Source organism: Vipera berus (genome assembly GCF_964194415.1).
Source record: "Vipera berus genome assembly, chromosome: Z".
Lineage (NCBI taxonomy): Eukaryota > Metazoa > Chordata > Lepidosauria > Squamata > Viperidae > Vipera > Vipera berus.
Window position 1 is genome coordinate 77,407,566 of NC_138205.1, and position 22,981 is coordinate 77,430,546.

At 36.5% G+C, this 22,981-nt stretch overlaps 1 protein-coding gene across 1 annotated transcript in view; it reads right to left on the reverse strand.

The window, feature by feature from the left end:
* The window catches only part of LOC308677800 (uncharacterized protein), a gene marked incomplete at its 5' end in the record, with an annotated part of 80,277 nt that overhangs the window by 39,503 nt on the left and 17,793 nt on the right, over positions 1 to 22,981 (reverse strand). The window contains 3 exons of the mRNA XM_081344496.1: positions 18,106 to 18,157; positions 21,122 to 21,342; positions 21,987 to 22,609. Of these exons, the coding sequence (XP_081200622.1) occupies positions 18,106 to 18,157; positions 21,122 to 21,342; positions 21,987 to 22,609 (896 nt within the window). The remainder of the gene's footprint in view (positions 1 to 18,105; positions 18,158 to 21,121; positions 21,343 to 21,986; positions 22,610 to 22,981) is intronic.

Below are 22,981 nucleotides of genomic sequence, written 5' to 3' on the forward strand. Positions count from 1 at the left end.
AGCTACTCCATAAAGGTACCATGATCAACAGTATCAAGAAATCCTGAAAGATCAAGGAGCATAAGGATCATTTACCACCCTCATCCTGGTTCCTCCAAACATCCTCAACAAGAATGGACAACAGTGTCTCTATACTGAACTCTGAATTTTAACTGAAACGGGTGTAGACGATCTCTTTCCTACATGATCTTCTGAAGCTATTCCCTAACCATGTTCTCAAGGAAGCTCTGTGGGAGCTACTGGTATGTTTCTGAGTGCATTCCAAAGTACTGATCATTGACTCTAAAACTCAGGATTGGTTCAGGATTGGCCTGCCATCTGAGAGTTGAAATTCTCCATATATCAAATGTTATAATATTTATATTTATTAAATTTTTATACCGCCCTTCTCCCGAAGGACTCAGGGCGGTATACAGGGCAATAAATATCAAAATATACATACAAAAGTTAAAAAAGATTAAATAATTATGCCCAATATAATACAATAATTAAAACAATGTTAAAACCAAATCCAACCCCAAACCCATAATGAGATAGCATCCTTGAGAATAGCATTCAAATTAGAGAATGACAGAAAGATTGACTGATATTACTCTCTGAATAAAGCATGGTAAGAAAGGAGCCAATCTTACTTTCCATGCGTATCTTTAATTACCATCAACTTAGGTATGAGATTAAAAAATGTCTTATTATGATCATAAATTCCCAGGATCATATACAATAAAGTAGAACTTCAGTTATTCCTAGTCCTGATCTGCCAAACCGGTCTGGTCTGACGGGTTTAATTTTAATTGTGGTTTTAACTTATCTTCTACATTTGGGCAGTAGGGCTTAATTTATTCTCAATTTTCTGTATTTGTGCATTTTGACATTTATGTCACTGTTCACCGCCCTGAGTCCTTAGGGAGAAAGGCGGTATACAAATCAAATAAATAAATAAATAAATTTGAACTGTGTCCAGAAATAAATAGCAATATTGTAGAAGTTGGTGAAAATAATCCAAGACTGGGATCATACGATATACAAAGTACATGCTAATAAAAGTCTTGTTGTATCAGTTTGATTCAACTATTTGTTATTTTTCTATATTTCTCAAGAACAAATCATATAAAACACTTTCCAGTAATCTAAATAAATATGGGAAATAAGGCATGAATAACTGTTACTTTATCTTCAGTTTCAAAGCAAAGGTGGGTCGATGAATCCATGAGACTCAGCAAAGCACTTTGACCACAGCTTCTGCTTGAGCTTTCCTTGGAACTGCACTGAATCCAAAAGCATCCCTCAGATTGCATATTTAATGACTCTGTCTGAATGCTTTTCCCATTCAGGATATGTTAAGTGTATTTGTCATTTTGATCTTGATTTCTTCATCTACATCCACATCCAGTTCCTCATTCCATCTAGACAATACTTTAGTATTTTCAACAGCAGAAAATAAGTAAGAACTGAATATTAAAAGCCCATAGATGAGAATTTCTCCCCAGACTTCTAATGATAATCCCTTAGTAATCTCAGCTAGATGTTAAAGAACATACCGTAGATGGAATGGGGTGGGGAGTCTAAGGGGCTAAGTCTTCCAGTGCTACTGTACGGAAATGCTTAACAAAGCTCAAAATCACCTTCAAGGAATAGTCATTAATGCTAAATAGCACACTAAAATGCTCAAAATGCATATAGTAGGCCTTTCTGGAGAAGTTATTGCAAAATGGGAATGCCAGCACTAGAAATGTTTTTTTCTTTAGTAGCCACTCTATGAAAGTACTCTAAAGATCTTAAATCCAATTCCGTAAATTTAAGAGAAGGAAATCCTTCATGTAATCTACCATCAACTGTTTTGGCTTTAGCGTATTAAAGTCAGTAGTTTAAATGTGTCACAATACCAGACTAGAAGTTTCTTTCTTCAATTGCATATGCTGCCCTCAAGCCTTCTAATCACTGTAAGCAGCTCCAAACCTTGACCTATTTTTGTTTTGTGATATTCAAGAGTACAAAAATCCACTATCCAGACAGCAAGGCTGTGAAAGAAATGGCAATAACTTGAATTCACCATCATGAATCAGAAACATGTGTATGGACCTGAGCTGTGCAACATCAAGGCCAGAGAGAAACAGAGATTCAAAGAAAAAGAAAGATTGGGGAGGAAGAAGGGCATTTTTTCAGAGTATATTAGTAATGACATTCTTTATGTTTAGAGGAGTTCAACTGGAAAGAATATTTATATTTTAACAAATAGAAAGTGCTGCTTTTCTTTAGATTCCACTACATTAAGGTAAATCCTAACACTAAACTAATCCTACTACCTATCCTATTACCTGAATTAAAGATTGGAATGGGAAAAAAGAAAAGGGGAAAAAAGAACAGGATTTTGATTAAACACATGAAACATGGTCATGATATGGTTCTTTTAAATCACTATGCAAAGACATTACATTTGATATCTGTCAAGTTGTGTCAGGAAGACTTGTTTAACATTTTACTTCCAAAATTTTTACCGTCTGCTAACATGCAATGCAATGCAGAAATACTGGTTTCCTGAGCTTCAGTCTGTCCTTATGAATGTCATTCACATTTCAGTGTTTAGAAATATCACTGTAAAGCAAATAAGAATTTAACTAGCTAAGTAATGAAACATCTACAAGCAACCAGGGAGCACCAAGGACTCCAAAGAGTAATTACAGTGTAATATGTATATAATGATATATGTAGTCTGTAAATGTAAAAATATGTAGACTTGTATGTCATACCCTGTTGGTCATTGAAATATATAATTTGCTCAGCTTTGTAATTTCTAGTCTGTGAGATGATCTGGGCACCTATTAACTATTGGGTCTTCATTTCATATTTAAAATAAAGTCTAAAGTATCTGCTCCACTTTTATCATGCTATTCACATAGAAGTCTAATTATGATCAATGAGAAGAATATAAATTTAGATTTTCTGCAATCATGCAAAGAATAAGCAACTGCTGTGCAAATCAAATTGCTCCTAGATTTATTGCATGCACTCATTTCCCTTTCATTCACGTTGATGAATGAGACATATCCTATCAATGTAAAAACAGTAAATGAAATCCATTGATTTAATGGGCATGCATTTCCACTCACTCTGAATTGAGCTCATTCATAGAATCCCTAAGGTTTCACTCAACTGAATTTGTATGCTCTTTGATAAACTCATAAAGGGGGAAAATCCTTTTTATTAAGAATAAATATGTGACTTTGTATTCAACACATTGGAAACTGCAGTTTCACATTGCTTGAATAAACTTTGGAAAGCCCACATTTTCCCACATTTTTCTCCCACACATGCCCAGGCATGAAGATAGTTTGTTCATTCCTCAAATACTTGGTTTGTGGAGTGCTTTCTTAATAGGATTTCATTGTGTTGTTGACTACATAAAATTGCTTCTTATTTGTAATGCAGTATACAGTATACCATTGGTGGAGCAGTGGGCTAATGCCTCCTTAAGTAACACCAGCTGCCTGCAATCAGTGCAGGTTCGCATCCCACCAGGCTCAAGGTTGACTCAGCCTTCCATCCTTCCGAGGTAGGTAAAATGAGGACCCAGATTGTTGGGGGCAATTAAGCTGACTTTGTAATAATGCCGCTTGGGGGGTGTATGAAAGCCCTAATAAGCAGGCATATACATAGAATGAAGGCTACTGCTAAGCTTGTAAGCCGCCCTGAGTCTTCGGAGAAGGGCGGGATATAAATGGAATTAAAATAAAATAAAATAAATAAATAATGATTAGTAGTTAATACAGATACTCTAAATCAGTGGTGGGATTCAAATAATTTAACAACTGGTTCTGTTTGTCGTCATCACCGGTGCAACATGTGTCACATATTCTTCATCACTGCATTGAGGTCATCACTGGCATGATGCGCATCACATTGAGGTCATCACCAGCGCAACGCATGTCATATTGAGGTCATCACCAGCATGACACATGTTGCATTGAGGTCTTCACCAGCGCAATGCATGTCATATTGAGGTCATCACCAGCATGACACATGTTGCATTGAGGTCTTCACCAACGTGATGCATCACCAGCGCAACGTGCCTCGTAGTTTTATCGTAACCAGTTTGTCGAACTCAACAAAAAGCTAGGTATTGGTTCTGCCGAACAGGTGCAAACTGGCTGAATCCCACCACTGCTCTAAATAAATGAATAAGATAATGAAAATACAGTTTTCTATTAAGGATAATTCTCAGTGTCTCTGCCTAGGTTTCCTGCTTTGAAGATGTTTCCTTCTCCTTTCTTCAGAAGGTGACTCCAGTACTTACAGAATGAAAATATATATGCATTTTCTACAAAATTACAGAGCTAACATAAAATGGATTTTAGCAATTAGGATTAGATTCAGTAGTCTTGACTCTCTAATATAATAGATTCTATAGATAAACCAGAAGCAGTCACAGCACTCAATTACCTGTATGGTTTTAAGGTGATTTTGCCTGACCTAGCAGGTTTTGTAGATTCTTTGGTAGATCCTTTTAAATTTCTATTTCTCTCTTTTTCTTTCTTTTAAGAACCGAGACTCTAGTGAAACAACATAGCTCAAACCATATTATGAACGTTTCTCTGCTAACAGACAGTTAACAAATATTTGCTTTATCTATGCTCACTGTGGCTCACCCAGATTAGCAGCCCTCAATAAAATTATCTGGAAAAAAAGCAAAATACAATGAAATATCTGATTGTTTCATTGATTGATTGATTGATTGATATATGATTATATGCCATCAATTTATTTTTGACCCTTACCAGCCACATAGATTTTCTCTAATCTAACATGAAAGATTGGATAGCAGGTTATTTTTGGCCAGAATAGTCAGAAGAATAATTCAAAGTTAACAGAATTTCAGATTTGAATAAATCTGTATAGTAATAAGTAATATTTATATATCCATATTGAATCTTCTACCCAGTCTTGGAGAATCTGAGGGCCTTGGTCTATTGTCCACTGCAATAATTTATATCTCTATCCTTAATAATCCTTTTGAGCCTTCTCGAATACATTGTGAGAAGTTGCAGTTTTGGAAGGAGAACTGTGGAAAGTCCTGATAAGTTGTGTAAATTACACTACAGCATAAATCCAGCATTTTGAGCTTAGACATTGGACACAAAACACAAACTCTGAAAATTTAGAAGCTTTTTAATTTCTTCTAGAAAGCCAAATGCTTCTAGGGCACAGAAGCTGTACATGTTGAGCATATCTATGGAGTCTTGTGGGAACCGGTCTTACAAAGATCTAACCATTAGATGGCAGCACATTCCATTGATTTAAATGGGATAGTGTACCACAAGTCATTTTGTCAAGGGATTTACCTCCCATTTTAATTTGCTTTTAGCCTTACCAGATCTCCATACTTTTTAAAGCTTTGAGCCTGCTTTTGACAAGTAGAACTAGATTCAGAATTATCTGAATTCAGCTCCTACTGAAATCAACAGAACAAATCATTTATGGTTTATATGATGGAACACGAATTAAAATGCTTTATAATTAATGATCCAAATAGCATAAACGCTGCAGAATGGTCTTAAACAGACTTATTGGTCAGGCATCCTAGGCAGACTTAATGTTTGCTGATAAGATCCTCCAACATAGCACATCTTTCCATAATAGGGTGAGACTAAAAAAAGGTAAAGGTAAAGGTTCCCCCGCACATGCTTGCTAGTCGTTTCCGACTCTAGGGGCCGATGCTCATCTCCGTTTCAAAGCTGAAGAGCCAGCGCTTGTCCGAGGACGTCTCCGTGGTCATGTGGCCGGCATGACTAGACGCCAAAGGCGCATGGAACGCTGTTACCTTCCCACCATAGTGGTCCCTATTTTTCTACTTGCATTTTTATGTAATTATTATTTTGGAGAGTATTGTTTTAGCTATCTGTTTTGGAATGTACGCATTAAGTTGGGCAGCCCATAAGTTTCTTAAATAAAAATAAATAAAATGAAAGGGAAAAGCCATCTGAGCTTTATTCCTAACCATTTATGAACAATGTATAAATGAAATCCAGAGTGTTTAATTTCAACATCTGTGGAAGGAATGCACTATAGCAAGGAATTGTACCTAGTGCTCGAAATAAATGAAGTACTTCAGAGAGTTTTTAAAAAAATCCAGATTCATGATTTATCAGAATGTATTAGCTACAATTAGCTGTCTGATGCTATATTTAAAAATTATGATTGGTCTTAAAAGTTTAATTAGTCTCCTAATTAACTCCCACTGGTTCATTTTTCTTGGAATCATTTTTTGAAAATCTTGCTGCTTATGCTTTTTATTCTGCCTTCAGTTCAAACTGTGTCACTCTTGATTTACTTATCTGGAACTTTTGGTGTAGGCTACCCTTGCTAATCATCATTTTTAAACTCATTTTGAACCAGTTAACACTACTGAGAGATCATATAACGATTATCACAAACATTTAAAATTCAGCAATTTCCATGTAATGAAGAGTTTTGTGATTTTGATCTAACTGATTAAAAATTGATCAAATATGCCTTGGCAAACATCCTATTTTCCACTGTTTCTAACTAAGTATTTTCATCCCTTGGAGAGCCTTCAAAAATCAATCTTCAAAGTTCTATGGAAATGGGTATACAATTGTAAGTACTCCAGTGTGAAAGTATATGACAATTTGAATTTCCCAAGAAACCAAAATAGATGAAATAACAATATTCAATACCACCACTTTCTTGCTTTCACACATCTATTTCAAATGAGAGATATAAGTGTAAATTCACATACTTATTTATCATCTGATGACTTGCATATATCAGCAGACATCACAGATTAAACTCTGTAAATGATCTTCCCTATTTACCAAACTTGAAAGGATAAGAAAAATCAACTGCTATGTGTGTGAGCAAACTAATATACTTATATATTATCATTTAGTAAATTAACTCTGAATTCATTAGTTTCCCTGAATAAAGTTGGATGAAAGTTTAAATGCTGTGGATAAGAGGTGCATACAATATTTTATTATGAACAATGTAACTTGACTTCACCTGAAAAAAACCTGGAAGGACTCACTTTGGTGGCTTTATATCAGGGAATTCTCAAATTCTCAAACTATTACTTGTAGCAAATTATTATTCATTTAAAACTCATTTATATTTACTAATGCAGAAATTGTGTTATGTAAGCTAAGGCGGGATTCACAGATGGATTTTGCTTTGCCAACAGAATCTACTGAGATTACTCTGTATGTGGTACAGTTACACAAAAAATTACTGAGCCAGAAGAAAAGATCTCTGTGAAAAGTCTGCATCCTCTTGAATAGTGAAAGATAAAGGTAAAGGTTCCCCCGCACATGTGTGCTAGTCGTTTCCGACTCTAGGGGCCGGTGCTCATCTCCGTTTCAAAGCCGAAGAGCCAGCGCTTGTCCGAGGACGTCTCTGTGGTCATGTGGCCGGCATGACTAGACGCCAAAGGCGCACAGAAGGCTGTTACCTTCCCACCATAGTGGTCCCTATTTTTCTACTTGCATTTTTACATGCTTTCGAACTGCTAGGTTGGCAGAAGCTGGGACGAGTAACAGGCGCTCACTCTGTTACGCGGCACTCGGGATTTGACCCGCCAAACTGCCGACCTTCTGATCGACAAGCTCAGCGTCCTAACCCACTGATTTATTTATTTATCTCAGATAAATTCCTAGTTTCATTCTTGACAGCTTGCTAGAGATTGACATCTGAGTTTTTTTTAAAACAACTACAATATTTGCTATATTAAAATGACAACAACAACAGCAATAGGAATAGGAGTAGGAGTAAGAATAACTATTTTAGAACAAGCACAGAATAATCCATTCAGTTTATATCTTCATGGGACATGCATTACCTAAGCCTTAGTTGGCAATAAGTGAAAGAAACCAGATTCCCTCTCATTGTTTCATGGTTAAGTTTTGAGAATGATTGCATTTTTTAAAAAAAGAGAGATGGGTCACTAAACCTTTTAGATCAGGCATGTCAAACTCGTGACTTCACGTGACATCGTGTGGCATATCATGACTTTTCCCCCATTGCCAGCAATGGGGTAGGTGCAGTTTTGGCATAACACATCTGGCCCGCGGGCCGGCAGTTTGACGTGCCTGTTTTAGATTAAGCAAGATTGTACATATTGTGCTGGTTGCTATGGTAACTATCCTTTCTACTTCAATAGAAAATCAATAATTGCCTAAAACCTGCTAAAACTATTTTGGATTTTAAATGACTCCAGCACAATGTTTCCCAAAGGTGCCTTAAAAATAATAAGGAAGCCATATATGAAAGCATTTGCACATTTCTTGAAAGCTGGGCATGTGATATATAATTTGCCCTATTTAATGACAACATCAAAGGGAATGGGCAGGGTTTTTCTCCAAAAGAAAGAATGTTTTAATAATTTTTTTTACTATATCCTGCAGGCATTCCCTAATACAAACAATTATAATATTTTTTTAAAAATTGTTGTTATTTAAAAAAAGGTTTTATAAAGTTTTAAAACTCTACAGAAACATAGAAGAAATAGAAAAAGTTTATAAAATAGTAAAAGTAGAAAGTGAATAATAATAAAAGTAAAATAAAGAAAGAAAAACAAAAATATCTAAAGTATCAACTTCTGATTTTCATTGCAGCAGTTACAAATATAATAATTACTATTTCCACCTCCCATATTTGATATATTGGTTCTCTTCTTCCCATAAATACACCTTAACCCTGAAATAAAATAAATCTCAAAACTAGCAGTTCATTTTTATACATTTCAAGCAAAAAGTCTATAATGGGTTTCCAGTCTTTTATAAAAGCAATTGCAGTTCCCTTCTTGATCAAACAAGTCAGTTTAGCCATCCTCACAAGCCATTCTTCCATTACTGGTGTCTGCAGTTACCATGTATTAAACCAATCATCCATGAACCTTTTCTAAATGAATGTCCATAATTCCTAACATGAAAAGCTTCAATTTCATCCAAATGTGTAAGTCTATGATGCGTAATAAAATGTCTTTTCATGTTTTTCACATTTCCAATAATAATTATAAATACCTTTATAGATCTTAGACAATTTGTCTGTGTCAGATATCAATAACATAGCATTTTGAAATATTATGGTATAATCTTAAATCTTGTGATAATATTATAAAAAGTAAAGGTAAAGGTTCCCCCGCACAAGTGTGCTAGTCGTTTCCGACTCTAGGGGCCGGTGCTCATCTCCGTTTCATAGCCGAAGAGCCAGCGCTTGTCCGAGGACATCTCCGTGGTCATGTGGCCGGCATGACTAGACGCCAAAGGCGCACGGAACGCTGTTACCTTCCCACCGTAGTGGTCCCTATTTTTCTACTTGCATTTTTACATGCTTTCGAACTGCTAGGTTGGCAGAAGCTGGGACGAGTAACAGGCGCTCACTCGGGATTCGACCCGCCAAACTGCCGACCTTCCGATCGACAAGCTCAGCGTCCTAACCCACTGAGCCACCGCGTCCCTGATAATATTATAGCTGCTAGTTAATTACCGTAGCAATATTTACAGAGTATCTGCATCATGTGGAGATGTGGAATTAATAACAGAATGATGTTCTTAGAAATAAACTCCTACATTTCATGTTCTATAAGTAAAAACTTTTGGAATTAAGGAAATCTACTTTAGAGGAAACATGGTCACCCTTGGGCTACTAATTACAGTACAAACATATAGATTGATTCATGCCTGATGGATTCAACTGTTATGCTTATTTAGATTTCTAGTCCAACATATGAGGAAACAAAAAGACTAGGAAATCAGATTAGTTGGGAATCTAACTTTCTCCTTTATTTCCCAACTTAATAATTAAACCCCAAAGGCAATCATATAAAAAGCTTTTTCGTTTACTTGTTTGTTTTTGCAATGCTTTCAAAAGATGTACATAATAAAATGAGCGTGCAAGCATCTCCCAGAATAGTTGCTCTCCTAGCTGCTTTTAATTGAGCACTAAACTTTAATCATTCTGTGGATTTCAAATTATATCAGCAGAATTGAAAACAAGCAGCATTGTGCCCCAGTCATTAGCTAGTTTTTAAAATTGTATCAGTCATGGAATTTCACTAGCACTGCAGTTTATTAAAATATATATGTCAAATGCCTGATGATGAACATTTGTTGCAGCTGTGCTATCATAATTTGATTTATAAATTATTTATCAGCTGTCAAATGAAGAAGCATTTTTTTGTTTCAAACAAAAAGTTAAGTTTTATTGCTAAACCTTTTAAATTCTATAATGTTTGCAAAATACAAAGTCTAGTTACACTGTGAGCCCCAAAGGAATCAGAAACAATTTCTTCTAATAATCTCTGTCTTTGTCCATCAAGAAATACAGAAAGTTAAATGCTTGGCATTCATACTTATGATTTTATTCAGCGTTGCTCTATGGAGCTTTGCTCATCATAATAACTTAAGAATAGACTGAAAGATAATAAAGGGCCAAGTTTTTCCAATAAGCTTCATAGCAGAACAAAGATATAAATACAGACCTCTCAGACAATTACCAGTATTTCAGTAATAACTACATGCTGGGTGGAATATAATATTAAGGTAATATCAGAGCATTCAAGCAGCTACAATCCCAGATCTAATCTGATTCTAAAGAACAGCTTTTTTTACTTGTATCCTGGCAGGAAGGTGGTTTGTGTTGACATACCACTTCCCATAGAAAAATACAAAACTTTTGTAATTCTGACAAAAATTCTGGGAAATAGAATGAATATGATTTTTTTTTAAATCTCAAGGGCCTAATCACAGAACTTCAATTAAAGGAACAGCAGTAGAACCCAAGTACATCCAATTCTCATTTAGCAACTGAGTTTGGTTCTAATATATAGATTGTTAAGGAAAATAGTCTTTAACTAAACACAACAGCCCCACACACATACAAACTACCAGATGGCAATAAAGAGGCATGTTAAAAACATTTTTTTGCTGTCATATAAAACTCATTTTGCAGTCAGTTTTGGTAGCACTAAAGAAATTCTTTTTAAAACAATATTCCCGCAAGCATACTATAGCTGCACTCGGTAAGTTCACACCACTCTTATTCCAATTGATCACATAGATAGATACATACTGAGGTTGATGGACAAATCTGTAGGAAAAAATAATTGTACTTTAATCTTATGTTTGATATAACCAGCAAGCCTCTTTTATGTTCAATGTTGGAAATATTGGAGTGGTTAGTAAAAGTGATGGAAATGGCAGAGTATTAACAACTCTTATTAGGGAAAAGACATTGGAAACATTTAACTCTAAATAAAAGCTTTTTGTGGACTTTTTGCAAGAAATAGAAAAAGAACAAATTATGACATGTGGATTTGATAATTGGTAAAATCTATTGATCATTTGAAAAATGGATGCTATAGTAGAGCTCTAAAGAAAGGGTTTAATTACTGTATATCCTTTCTAAAAAGAAATTGGAGATCACTTTCTTTTTATACTTACATTTTTTCTAGTTTTTGTTTTCCGCATTCCTATTCTCTATTCTCCTTTTCTCTATCTATCCTTTCTAACTATTTTTGTTAGTTTTTATCTTTATGTTCTATAAAAACATAATAAAGCTATGTTAAACACAGCTTCACAAACATAAAATGTTATTGTTTTTATTTCTATTAATTCATGCTGTCTACCATTTATTCCATATTCCATTGGTGTTACCAAATGGGCCATACATATTCAGATCTGAATATCCACCATAGGATTGAATATCCACTATTAGATCAATCAAAATGTTCTCATAATGGTTTTTAGTAAGAGTAAATTACCACTGTGGCTACACTCGGACCATATGCAGCATGCCCTGCTAATAATAAGGAGAATATTGGTCAGCTAATGATAAGGATAATAATGGCACATTTTTGCTGGCAAATACAAATGCTTTTTTACCACAAACAAGCTCACCCTTTTCTCAGAAACCTAAGATATTTAATCTAAACCATTAATTTAGTGACTGTTTGAAGTTATGAGGACACTGAAAAAAGTGACTTATGACCACTTCTCACATTTATGACCATTGCATCATCAACATGGTCATGTGATCAAAATTTGAGCACTTGGCAACTGGCATGTATCCATGTGATCACTTTTTGCAACAAGCAAAGTCAGTGGGGAAGCCAGATTCAATTAACAGCCGTGTACTGATATAACAACTGTAGTGATTCACTTAACAACTGTTTGCTTAGCAATGAAGATTTTGGGCTCAGATGTGGTCATAAGTTTAAGACTGTATTTCCTTTCAAGACAACTTAATTTTGCCCAAATCCCACTGTCCAATATGTATCTAGAGTGCATTTAAGTACTTCTAGGAAATATATTCCAGCCATATCCATCAATAAATTTATTAGGGCATCTGTACTGATATGTGGAATTATGTATGATTGCTTATAAATGACTTTGAAGAGTTTTTCTGCACAGTTCAATACTTATACATATTAGGAAAAAATTATATTTTTGTCATACGAACAATGCTGGCACAGGTACATTATTATTAGTCTACATGCAAAATTCATTTCTAATTTTATCTCCACCACCAGATGGATTCGTAGCTGGCTGACAGGCCGTACTCAGCATGTGGTCCTCAATGGAACTGCATCTACATGGAAGGAAGTGTGTAGTGGGGTGCCCCAGGGCTCTGTACTGGGCCCAGTGCTCTTCAACATCTTCATCAACGATTTGGATGAGGGGATAGATGGGGAACTCATCAAATTTGCAGACGACACCAAGCTGGCAGGAATACCAATACTCCAAAAAATAGGCTTAAGATACAGGAGGATCTGGACAGACTCGAACACTGGGCGTTATCTAACAAAATGAAATTCAGTGGTGAAAAATGTAAGGTTCTACATTTAGGCAGGAAAAATCAAATGCACAGCTATAGTATAGGTGGTACCTTGCTCAATAGTAGTAACTGTGAGAGGGATCTCAGAGTCCTAGTAGACAATCATTTCTATATGAGCCAGCATTGTGCTGCAGCTGCCAAAAAAGCCAACACAGTGCTAGGCTGCATTAACAGAGGGATAGAATCAAGATCACGTGAAGTACTAATATCACTTTACAATGCCTTGGTAAGGCCACACCTGGAATACTGCATCCAGTTTTGGTCACCACAATGTAAAAAAGATGTTCAGAGGGTACAGAGAAGAGCAACAAATATGATTGGGGGACTGGAGGCTAAAACCAGGGCTTTTTTTCTCATAGAACGCTCAGAATGGAGTTCCGGAACCTTTTTTGGATGGAACCTTGTAGGGTAGGCAAGGCGGGTTGTATGACATGTGTGAGTTCTGGCACCTTTTTCTTTTACAAAAAAAGCACTGGCTAAAACATATAGGGAATGGTTGCTGGAATTGGGTATGTGTAGTTTAACGAAGAGAAGGGTGAGGGGTGACATGATAGCAGTGTTCCAATATCTCAGGGGCTGCCACAAAGAAGAGAGAGTCAAGCTATCCTCCAAAGCACCTGAAAGCAGGACAAGAAGCAACGGATGGAAACTAGTCAAAGAGAGAAGCAACCTAGAACTAAGGAGAAACTTCCTGACAGTTAGAACAATTAACCAGTGGAACAACCTGCCTCCAGAAGTGGTGAATGCTCCAACACTAGAAGTTTTTAAGAAGAGACTGGCCAGCCATTTGCCTGAAATGGTATAGGGTGTCCTGCCTGAGCAGGGGGTTGGACTAGATGACCTCCAAGGTCCCTTCCAACTTATTATTATTATTATGAAGGGGGGAAACTTTTGGTGTGAGTTACAATATTGGGGGGAAAAATTTCTCAAGAAGGTAAACTCTTTGTAGTTTAAATTTTAGCTGCTGTCAGTCATGGATGGAATGTAGGGGCAAAGAGTAATAAAATTTACAACAGTCACATTTTCAGTCCCTCCTCTTTTTAAATACATAAAGGTAACATTTTGTTTATCTACACCATGATTATATTTGACTTTTAATTAGTTTTGCCCTTGCATTGTTAGAAAGGAACATCCACAAATGCAGTTCAGTTTAGCCAGCTTAGTCATGACATACAGTCTTGCAGGATACTATCATCATCATCATTGTCGTCGTCATTATCATCATCATCACCATCAACATCATCATCAAATTAAAAAGAAAAAAAATCTATTTAAACATAAAAACATAAACACAAACTGTTTTTGCTGCTGCTGTTGCTGCTGGATTTCTGGATTCAGGAAGCTATTATTATTTCAGGAAGTTTATTCTGTGAGGAAAAAGCATCCTTCCATCTTCTGTTAGCTGAAATCTTCAAATTCAAATGCCAAGTTTGATGATTTATATAGTGCTAACTATGTACCTACCTCATAGAATGAAGACAGCCAATTACATTCCAAATAGATACTTCCTAGGAGTAGCTAAGGAATAAGAAGAATCATACCCACTCCTATCTTTGGACCAAGTACGATAGCTGTCTTAAACAGCAGATTTTGGATGTCATAAAATGAAGAGAATTTTTAATGCATTACTCATTTGTTCTTACTGCTAGGAAAAGAAGGAGCCACAGAAACTTAATAAGCAGCAATCTGCTATATGGTATAATTTGTGGAAAAATATATTCTGCAAATAAAGCATTTCCTAATATAAACAAATACTATTATTATAAAGCAAACAGGGCAGCAAATGGATTTATAATCCTGCAAGCTGTTACAATTTTTGCCTATAACAATCAAGATATTTTCAAATTTTAATTTATTCCTCTGCATCTCACATTTCAACTTTGCCATTTTATAATCATTTGAACATAAAATTCTATATAAATAATAAAGCATTATTTATTTATTTATTTATTTATTTATTTATTTATTTATTTATTTATTTATTTATTTATTTATTTATTTATTTATTTATTTATTTATTTATTTATTATATTTGTATATCTCCCTTCTCCCAAAGGACTCAGGGCGGTGAACAGGGCACATAAAAATACAGAATACAAAAATTAAGAAAAGAATTAAATAAGAGCCCGAGCTAAAAACAGTAAAGTAATAAAAATCACCAATATGCTAAGATTATCAGGAAAAACCTAGGTCGCTTCAGATATTGGTAAACGTACATTATCATAATCCTTTACTTTGACCTTTTCTATATATTGCTACAGAAACTGGAATTCAATAAGATCAATGATACATAGGTGGCCACTTTAGTTTTTGTAGGTGAAATAATCTGCAGCAAGTGGCAATGACACAAAAATGACAACCCACATGTTGTGATGACATCATGCAAATGCCATCCTTATGTACATACTTATATCTTGAGTTGAGTACAAGCATATAAATTGTACCATTTACATATTTTATATTTGTTTCCGTTTGCATGCCCCACCTACATCCATGTAATTTATGTGTAACTGACAAGGTGATCTATTTTCTGCATCTATTTATTTTGTGTTAAAATCAATCACAAATTTCTTATTAAAGTAACTTGTTCAAAGAAATGCCAAATTCCTGAGTTGGGCCACCATGATAGATGGCAATATTGGAAACAATTAACTACCTTTTTCATGTAGTTAATTACTAATAGTGCTTATGAGACCAAGTGTGTGTGTTTGTGCTTTGTGTATATGCTCAGAAATGTTAAAAGTATGTTTGTTAACTGCACTGAAGATGCAGTGAATTCAGACAGACATGGAACCTTGACATTACAAGACAAGTTGCCTGTCTTGTATTAAATCTATCATTTGATTACTGTAATATGTCAATAATTTTACTTTATCCAGAAGGAGAAGGATGACATAACTTTTCCACCTAATCTTTAAAATAAAATGTCAGACTCTCTGTAACACTAGTAAATGTTATAGATCAGACATGTCAAACTTATGACGTCACATGATGTCATGCAATGTATCGGAGCTTTTTCTTCATTGCCAGTTTCCTGGTGACATGTCTGGCCCATGGGCCGGCAGTTTGACACCCCTGTTATAGATCATCCTTTTTTCCCCAACCTGACACAGAATACTGTTGATTGACAACACACATTATTCCTAAACAGTTCCCTTTTCATAGCATTCCTCACAGATGGTGACTTAAAAAAAAATTCTGCTTCTTCTTTGTGTAAACCAACTGCATCTACAGTATCCAGTTCAAGACATATTTTACAAAAAATCTTATCAATATGCAATCAGATGGGGGGGGAGAAGAAAAGAAAACAGGATAAAATATGGTTGAAAGCACAGTGTAGAAAATGACTTGAACTCTTGAAACACTTGAAAGCTATTTTTCAAAAATTAGATCAGAATTGTTCTCTGTTATGCTGGAATTAATTGGTGGAAATAGTTGGGAAGCAGATTTTGACCAGATTTTAGGAAAAGGTCCAAATGGTAAGAGCTATTTGGCTGTAGAGCAAAGGTTCAATATCCAGAAAACAGGATATTCTCCTTTGTTCACTTTTTAAAGCCATCTGCCACTAATGCTAGTGGTTTCAAACAAGGTAAGAATTGGACTACATAATATCCAAGAATCCCCTCTGCTTATCATGATAAAAGTTCTAGAGAATTAGTAATAAATGGGACTATTATGCTTTCATGAATTTATTCTTTCTTCTAATTGTCAATATGTATACATATCATTAAGGGACGCGGTGGCTCAGTGGGTTAGGACGCTGAGCTTGTCGATCAGAAGGTCGGCAGTGTGGTGGGTCGAATCCCGAGTGCCGCGTAACAGAGTGAGCGCCTGTTACTCGTCCCAGCTTCTGCCAACCTAGCAGTTCGAAAGCACGTAAAAATGCAAGTAGAAAAATAGGGACCGCTCCGGTGGGAAGGTAACAGCGTTCCGTGCGCCTTTGGCGTCTAGTCATGCCGGCCACATGACCACGGAGATGTCCTCGGACAAGCGCTGGCTCTTCGGCTTTGAAACGGAGATGAGCACCGGCCCCTAGAGTCGGAAACGACTAGCACGCATGTGCGGGGGAACCTTTACCTTTATACATATCATTACATAGTTTGCTTAATAAAATTATTATCCATTGTTCTATTTCCTGATCATTTCCTTTCATATATTTAAAAGCTTCATAATAGCTACATTAGCTCCCCTCCACTCCTAGCTCCATAAATGAAGCATCGCTATTCTGAGTGTTCACTATGTAGACAGGGCTTCAGTAAATGAAATTACATTTTTTTATGTCCCTGATTTGGCTGTCTCCCAAAGCAATTTTATTACTCACTCTGAATGCTTGTGTTACCCGTAAAAGGTACAAATTTAATCTGCTTGAAAACATTGAACATTCATTGCAACAACAACCAAAAAAATCAAGTGGGTTGATGGAAAGGGAAAAGCTCTAATCTTCTGGGATGGATTTAAAAATTATGGGAATTTAGACTCAGCAAAAACTCATATGAAAAGGATAGTAGTTGGGCCACTCTAAATTTTGGGATGCACTTACCAACTTCATAACTGATATTACCGCCCCAGGAATCCAAACACCCAACCAGAGGGATACCTAACTTCCACTTAGACACAAACAATGAAGGGGAACCCACTAGAACTCTGGTGGTAATTGGCTCCACTACAGAACTGTTTTTAACTGCTCATAATATTAGGAAGGTTCTTTTCCCCTAACAGTCAATGAAAATATGTCTTCCTGTAACTTAAACCCATTATGCTAAAAGAGAAACAGTTTGCTCCCACAGAGTTGGCTTCCTCAGGGTGCCGTTGGCCAGGCAATGCTGGCTGGCGACCCCCAGGGGGAGAGCCTTCTCTGTGGGTGTGCCGACCCCCTGGAATGAGTTGCCTCTGGAGCTGCGGATGGCCCCTGACCTTTGGTCCTTCCGCCGTGACCTGAAGACCTGGTTGTTCCAACAAGCGGGCCTGGACTGACTACAGTTTTTAATTAGGCTTTTTACTGGGTTAAATTGTCTCGTAATTTTGCATTTATTGTTTAATTCTCTTTTAAATTTTTTACTCTATGTTTTTTTAATTTTTATTGTTGTGAGCCGCCCTGAGTCCTCAGGGAGAAGGGCGGCATATAAATTTAATCAAATCAAATCAAATCAAATCTTGGCCTTCTAGGTGGCAATATTTCAGGTATTATATTACCTAAACCACCTTTTTTCAAATGCCCAACCTCTTTAAACTGTCTTTATAATGCACACTTTCTAATACCTTGGGCATTCTCATTGACTTGTTCTGAATTTGTTTCAATTTTTTTGAACCCCTGTCCCAATAGAAGAATTGGAGACAATACAGTACAGGAGATAAAATATGAACAGTACAGGGTAAATAGAACATCTTCCATTGTTATAACTGCTTATGAAAGATGTAAAAGATAAAAAGCCAATTGAGAGGGAATTTAAGGAAAAATTGACATTGTCTAATATTTGTAACAGTTGGATTCATCAACATTTTCTGCAGATTGAACAGCTTTTTTTAGTTTTACATAGCATAACTGCTTTTCCTCTTTCCTGTTATTCAGGGAGGAATAGGATACTTTAGGATTTGGGCCAGAATGATGGAATTCTTGCTTTACATGTTGCTTTAAACTATGACATGATTTCTACTATTTTGGCTTAGCATGTATCAACAAATCCAGCCACTGCGGTTTATAAATCAGTATTCTGGTTTAATATATTATGTGAATTCAGCAATTGTTGTTTATTCAATTAACTATGATTATGTAGGTTATGGCTTAATATAATGTGTCATTCTGTGAATTTAATTGTTGAATACTTCAAAATACATATTCAATCTACATCTATTTCACCGCATAATTTGTTCTGTAAAATAAAACACCCAAATATCTCAGTTCTTCTTAATCCTGTTAACTATAGCTATGGGAATTTATTCATAAATATATGACTGGCTTCATGATAGTTCAGTTGTGTTAATACAATTGATGGAGAAAAATTAATGTCCTGAAAGTTTAGTAATAGAATAGTTAGACTGCTTAAGAAGTCAAACTAGGAAATGAAACCACCGAAAAGCTTTCAAAGGCTTTTAAAAGGAATAACACATTTGATATGGATTGTTACCTTTCTTTATTTAGAATAAAATCTTTCTTTTTATTTAATATATTTTGTAGTTATTTTTTGGTGCATTCACATCATTACTGACTCCTGAAATCTAAAAGTTGCAAAAGTTTCTGAATTCCAATAGTACATAATGTCTTCTACATCTGCTTTCGGTTGTTTCTCTTATCCAATGCACTTGCTCTCTCTTTGACTATCTTCCTTATAGAATAGGGGGTCTTCAAATTTGGCCCTTTTATGACTTGTGGACTTCAACTCCTAGAAGTCATAAACTCCTAGAAGTCATAAAGGGTCAAGTTTGAAGGCGCCTGTTATAGAATGTTACTTTTACTATTACTTTTTGTTGTAAAACCTCCTTACTTTTAATAAATAAATCCTTGACTTTTCTCACCAGCTGAAGTGTTAGCTGCTGCAGTCCATTGACTTTTTTTTTCAAGGACTGGTACGAACTTGCAGTTGCTTAAAATATATGCCCTTTTCATGTTGGAAGATATAAAATTACAAGTCATAATTCCATATTCTGGACCATTCATCTTCCATTTTTTATTTTTAGGGAGATGCAGTAGAAAGGCCTTTTTTGTTCTGTTTTGTTCTCCCTCTCTTCTTAAGTTGTTATGTTGCATAAATACAAGTGCTTGTTTTAAAGGAAAGATATAAACCTGCAAATGAATTCCTGTTAGTTCTCAGTATTCACTTGCCTGATTATATAGTCTTTTACCTATTCAGCAGGAAATATTTAATTAGTCCACACTGGACAATCTGCAGCCTCACGACAACACTCCCTTACAATCTGCAGCTGTTCTGGAATATAAACCAGCTTTATTTTTCTTCCCTTTATCTTTACCAGTCTTGATCCTTAATCACCTTGATTTCTTCTCTCTTTTTTTGTTCCATTTCAATAAATTCTTCACAACTTTAATAGGTCTGTTTTGTAAATCCAGCATAAGAAAGTTATCCAATATAAAAAAGTGCTTTTGGGACATCAAACAGTTTCATTTGTATATCCAGCACAGCATGTCCTTCCCTTTCATATTCATAGTGCATCATTTTTAGATCAACTTTCAAATCAAAATTCTGTCCTATCCAGGAATACTTGCTCCTTTTCCATTTCACCTTCCAAAACAGTCTATCTTTAATGGCAGACTTTTTAATAATCAATGTCTAGGTCCAATGTTCACAATCAAATGCCTAAAAATAACAGGAATCAGTAGAAACGTTATGAACTTTATGGAAAGATCAATGGCACAGTGGAAGATTAGGTTGCCGGTCAATAGTTAGACTTAGAGAAAGGAATCTTTCTTATTTATTATTACCACTACTATTTGTCATTGCACTGATTCCCATGTCAACCATACTGAACAGGTCAGGTCATGGCTTTCAAATATCAAAAACATCTGCAATGCTATCCCACCTCCACTGCATGGATGATCTGAAGCTGTATGGGGAAAAACTATTTGAAATAGAGTTGCTGCTGAACACTATATATCTATATATAGCCAAGATATTGTGATGGAGTTTGGACAAGACAAATGTGTCAACTTCACCATAAAAAAGAAAAAATAGTGAAAACTGAAGGAATCAAGATGCCCTATAAAAATAACATTGAGATCTGGATGAAGATGATTGCTATAAATACCTGGGCTTCTTTCAAGTTGACAACATTGAAGCAAAATAGATTATGGCAGCAAAGAAGACCTTAAATCCAAACTCAGTGGAGGAACAAAATTTAATGATTGTTGAAAGTTATGCTGGACTTTAAAAGAAGCTACTTACATGATCATGTGATCACATTTTGGACCCTTGGCAAGCAGACTGCACCTATCACAGTCACATGACCATGATTTGTTATGTTTTTTTACTAGTTTCTAGCATGTTTTGCTAGGGTTTGGCCTATTCAGAAGATTGGATTTATTTAATATTGCAACATCTTGCTTTATGATGGTTATAAAAACAGTTGCAAAACTGAATCTGTTCACCTGGTGCCTTGACTTAAGACCACATTCTGACTCCAATCATTGACCAAAATGATCATAAGAAGCACAGCACCTGTAGCATATTCCAGGTTTTTGGAGAACCTCTTTCCACTCTTGTATAGTCTTTGCCCTAAGCCCATTTCTTAAGAGGGTGAGGTTTTTTGTGAATAGGGCACTGACGATTAGGATCTTTATCTCTAGCACCTGAACCACTCCGTTGACCAGGCAATGGTACAGGAGGTGAGATGTCCGTCTTTTTTGTAGACACAGCTCTACGTAAGTCTCTGTGTTTAGCTGCTGTGTTATCATACCTTGATGATGATGATGATGAAGCAGGCACACTGGATTCACTGAAGCTGAAGCTGGGATCATTTCTTGTCCAGGCTTGTTCCCTGATGAACCTGCAAAAATATGAGAAAGAGGGAAAGATACATTATAGTCTCCTTTGTATTTTGAGCCTTGTGTCCATTTCTCCTGCAGGTTGTATGGCAGTTTTAACACCACTGGATTGTCACCATGGGAGGTGTCCAGGTAGCTTAGACCAGGTAGACGTGGGTCTGTTTTTATCAATTCTATCTCCATGAGGAGATCACTTAGTTCTTGAAGTTTGTGATGATCTTTATTACCTATTTTTGGAAGGTTTTGCAGTCTCTTGAATAGAGCGTTTTCTATGGCTTCAGAGCTACCAAAGGTTTGCTCAAGTCTTGCCCATGCAGCAGCAAGACCTGCATCTAGAGAGTCAACATGCACTGTTCTCAGTCTTTTAACACAATCTGCAGATTCTGCCCCAGCCACTTTATGAGTAAATCAAGTTCCTCCTTGGTGGTAAGGTTGAGATCAGCAATAGCAGCTTTGAAGGTTGATCTCCAGGATTTGTAGTTCTCTGGACAGTCATCAAACCTTGAGAGGCTAATGTTGATGAGCTCTCTGTGAATCATGTATCTGGCGAAGTCAGAGAGGTCTGATCTCTCACTCTTTGGTGCCAAAGAAACTTGTGGGACCCCTTGGGTGTAAAAGTTCTCTGGTGAATAAAGGTGAGGTGTACCAGGATAGAATGATGTTGCAAGAACATTCAGCTGTGATTTAGTCTCTAAGGCTTGTGCTGGCTGTTGATTAAACTGTTGCTTGTTGCTGGAAGTCATCTTGTCATTGGCAGGAGGTGATGCTGTTTGAAGTGTTGATGCACTTTTGTTGTGGAGTTGAAGAGGCTCAGGCTTTTGCAGGTTTGGGGTCTCTGTGTTGAGAGTCAGAACAGTGTTGTTAGTAGGAGGTACAGAAGATGGCTCTGTATCATTGCAAATGTTATGATTTAGTACATATTTACTGGTGCGTTCAACTGGACCTTCCATTTCTGTTGGGATAGAACAATCTGAATTAGTACTTTCTCTCATTGTTTGTTCAAAGACTTTCAGCCTTGCTAGGGCAGCTGCTTCTTCCTTTTCTATTTGCAGAATCTTTATTTGGGATTCTGCCTCTGCTTGGCGGGCTTTGCTCTGAGCTTCTGCCTCTGCTTGGCAAGCTGAAGTGTCTGCTAGAAGGGTTTTGCCTTGAGCCTCTGCTTCTGCTTGCAGAGTTTTGCTTTGAGCTTCTATTTCAGCTTCCTTTCTGGCAAAGGAACCTTGCACTTTCTTTACTTCTAGATGTGCACGGGCCTCTATCAGCTTATCACTTAATGTTCAACTCCTGGAGCAAGAGGATCTAGAAGAACGTGCTGTGAGTTTAGTTGATGTGGATTTATGAGATCTGGTCCCCTGCAATTGAGCAATGCGGAGTTCTGCCTTATCCTTTGCATCTTGCACTAGGACAGACATGTCAAACACAAGGCCCGGGGGCCGGATGTGGCCCACGAAGTGGTTTCATGTGGCCCGCGAAGCCATCCTGGAAACAGTGAGGGAACGGCCCCCACTGCCTTGGCCCTGGCCCAGAGACCCTCCTTCTGCCAGAGACCCTCAGATCTGTCCCACTCCTGCCCAGGCCCCCATAGGCACCCTTGATGTGAAAGATGTAGAGCTGGCCACACCCACCCAGTAGGCCATTCGC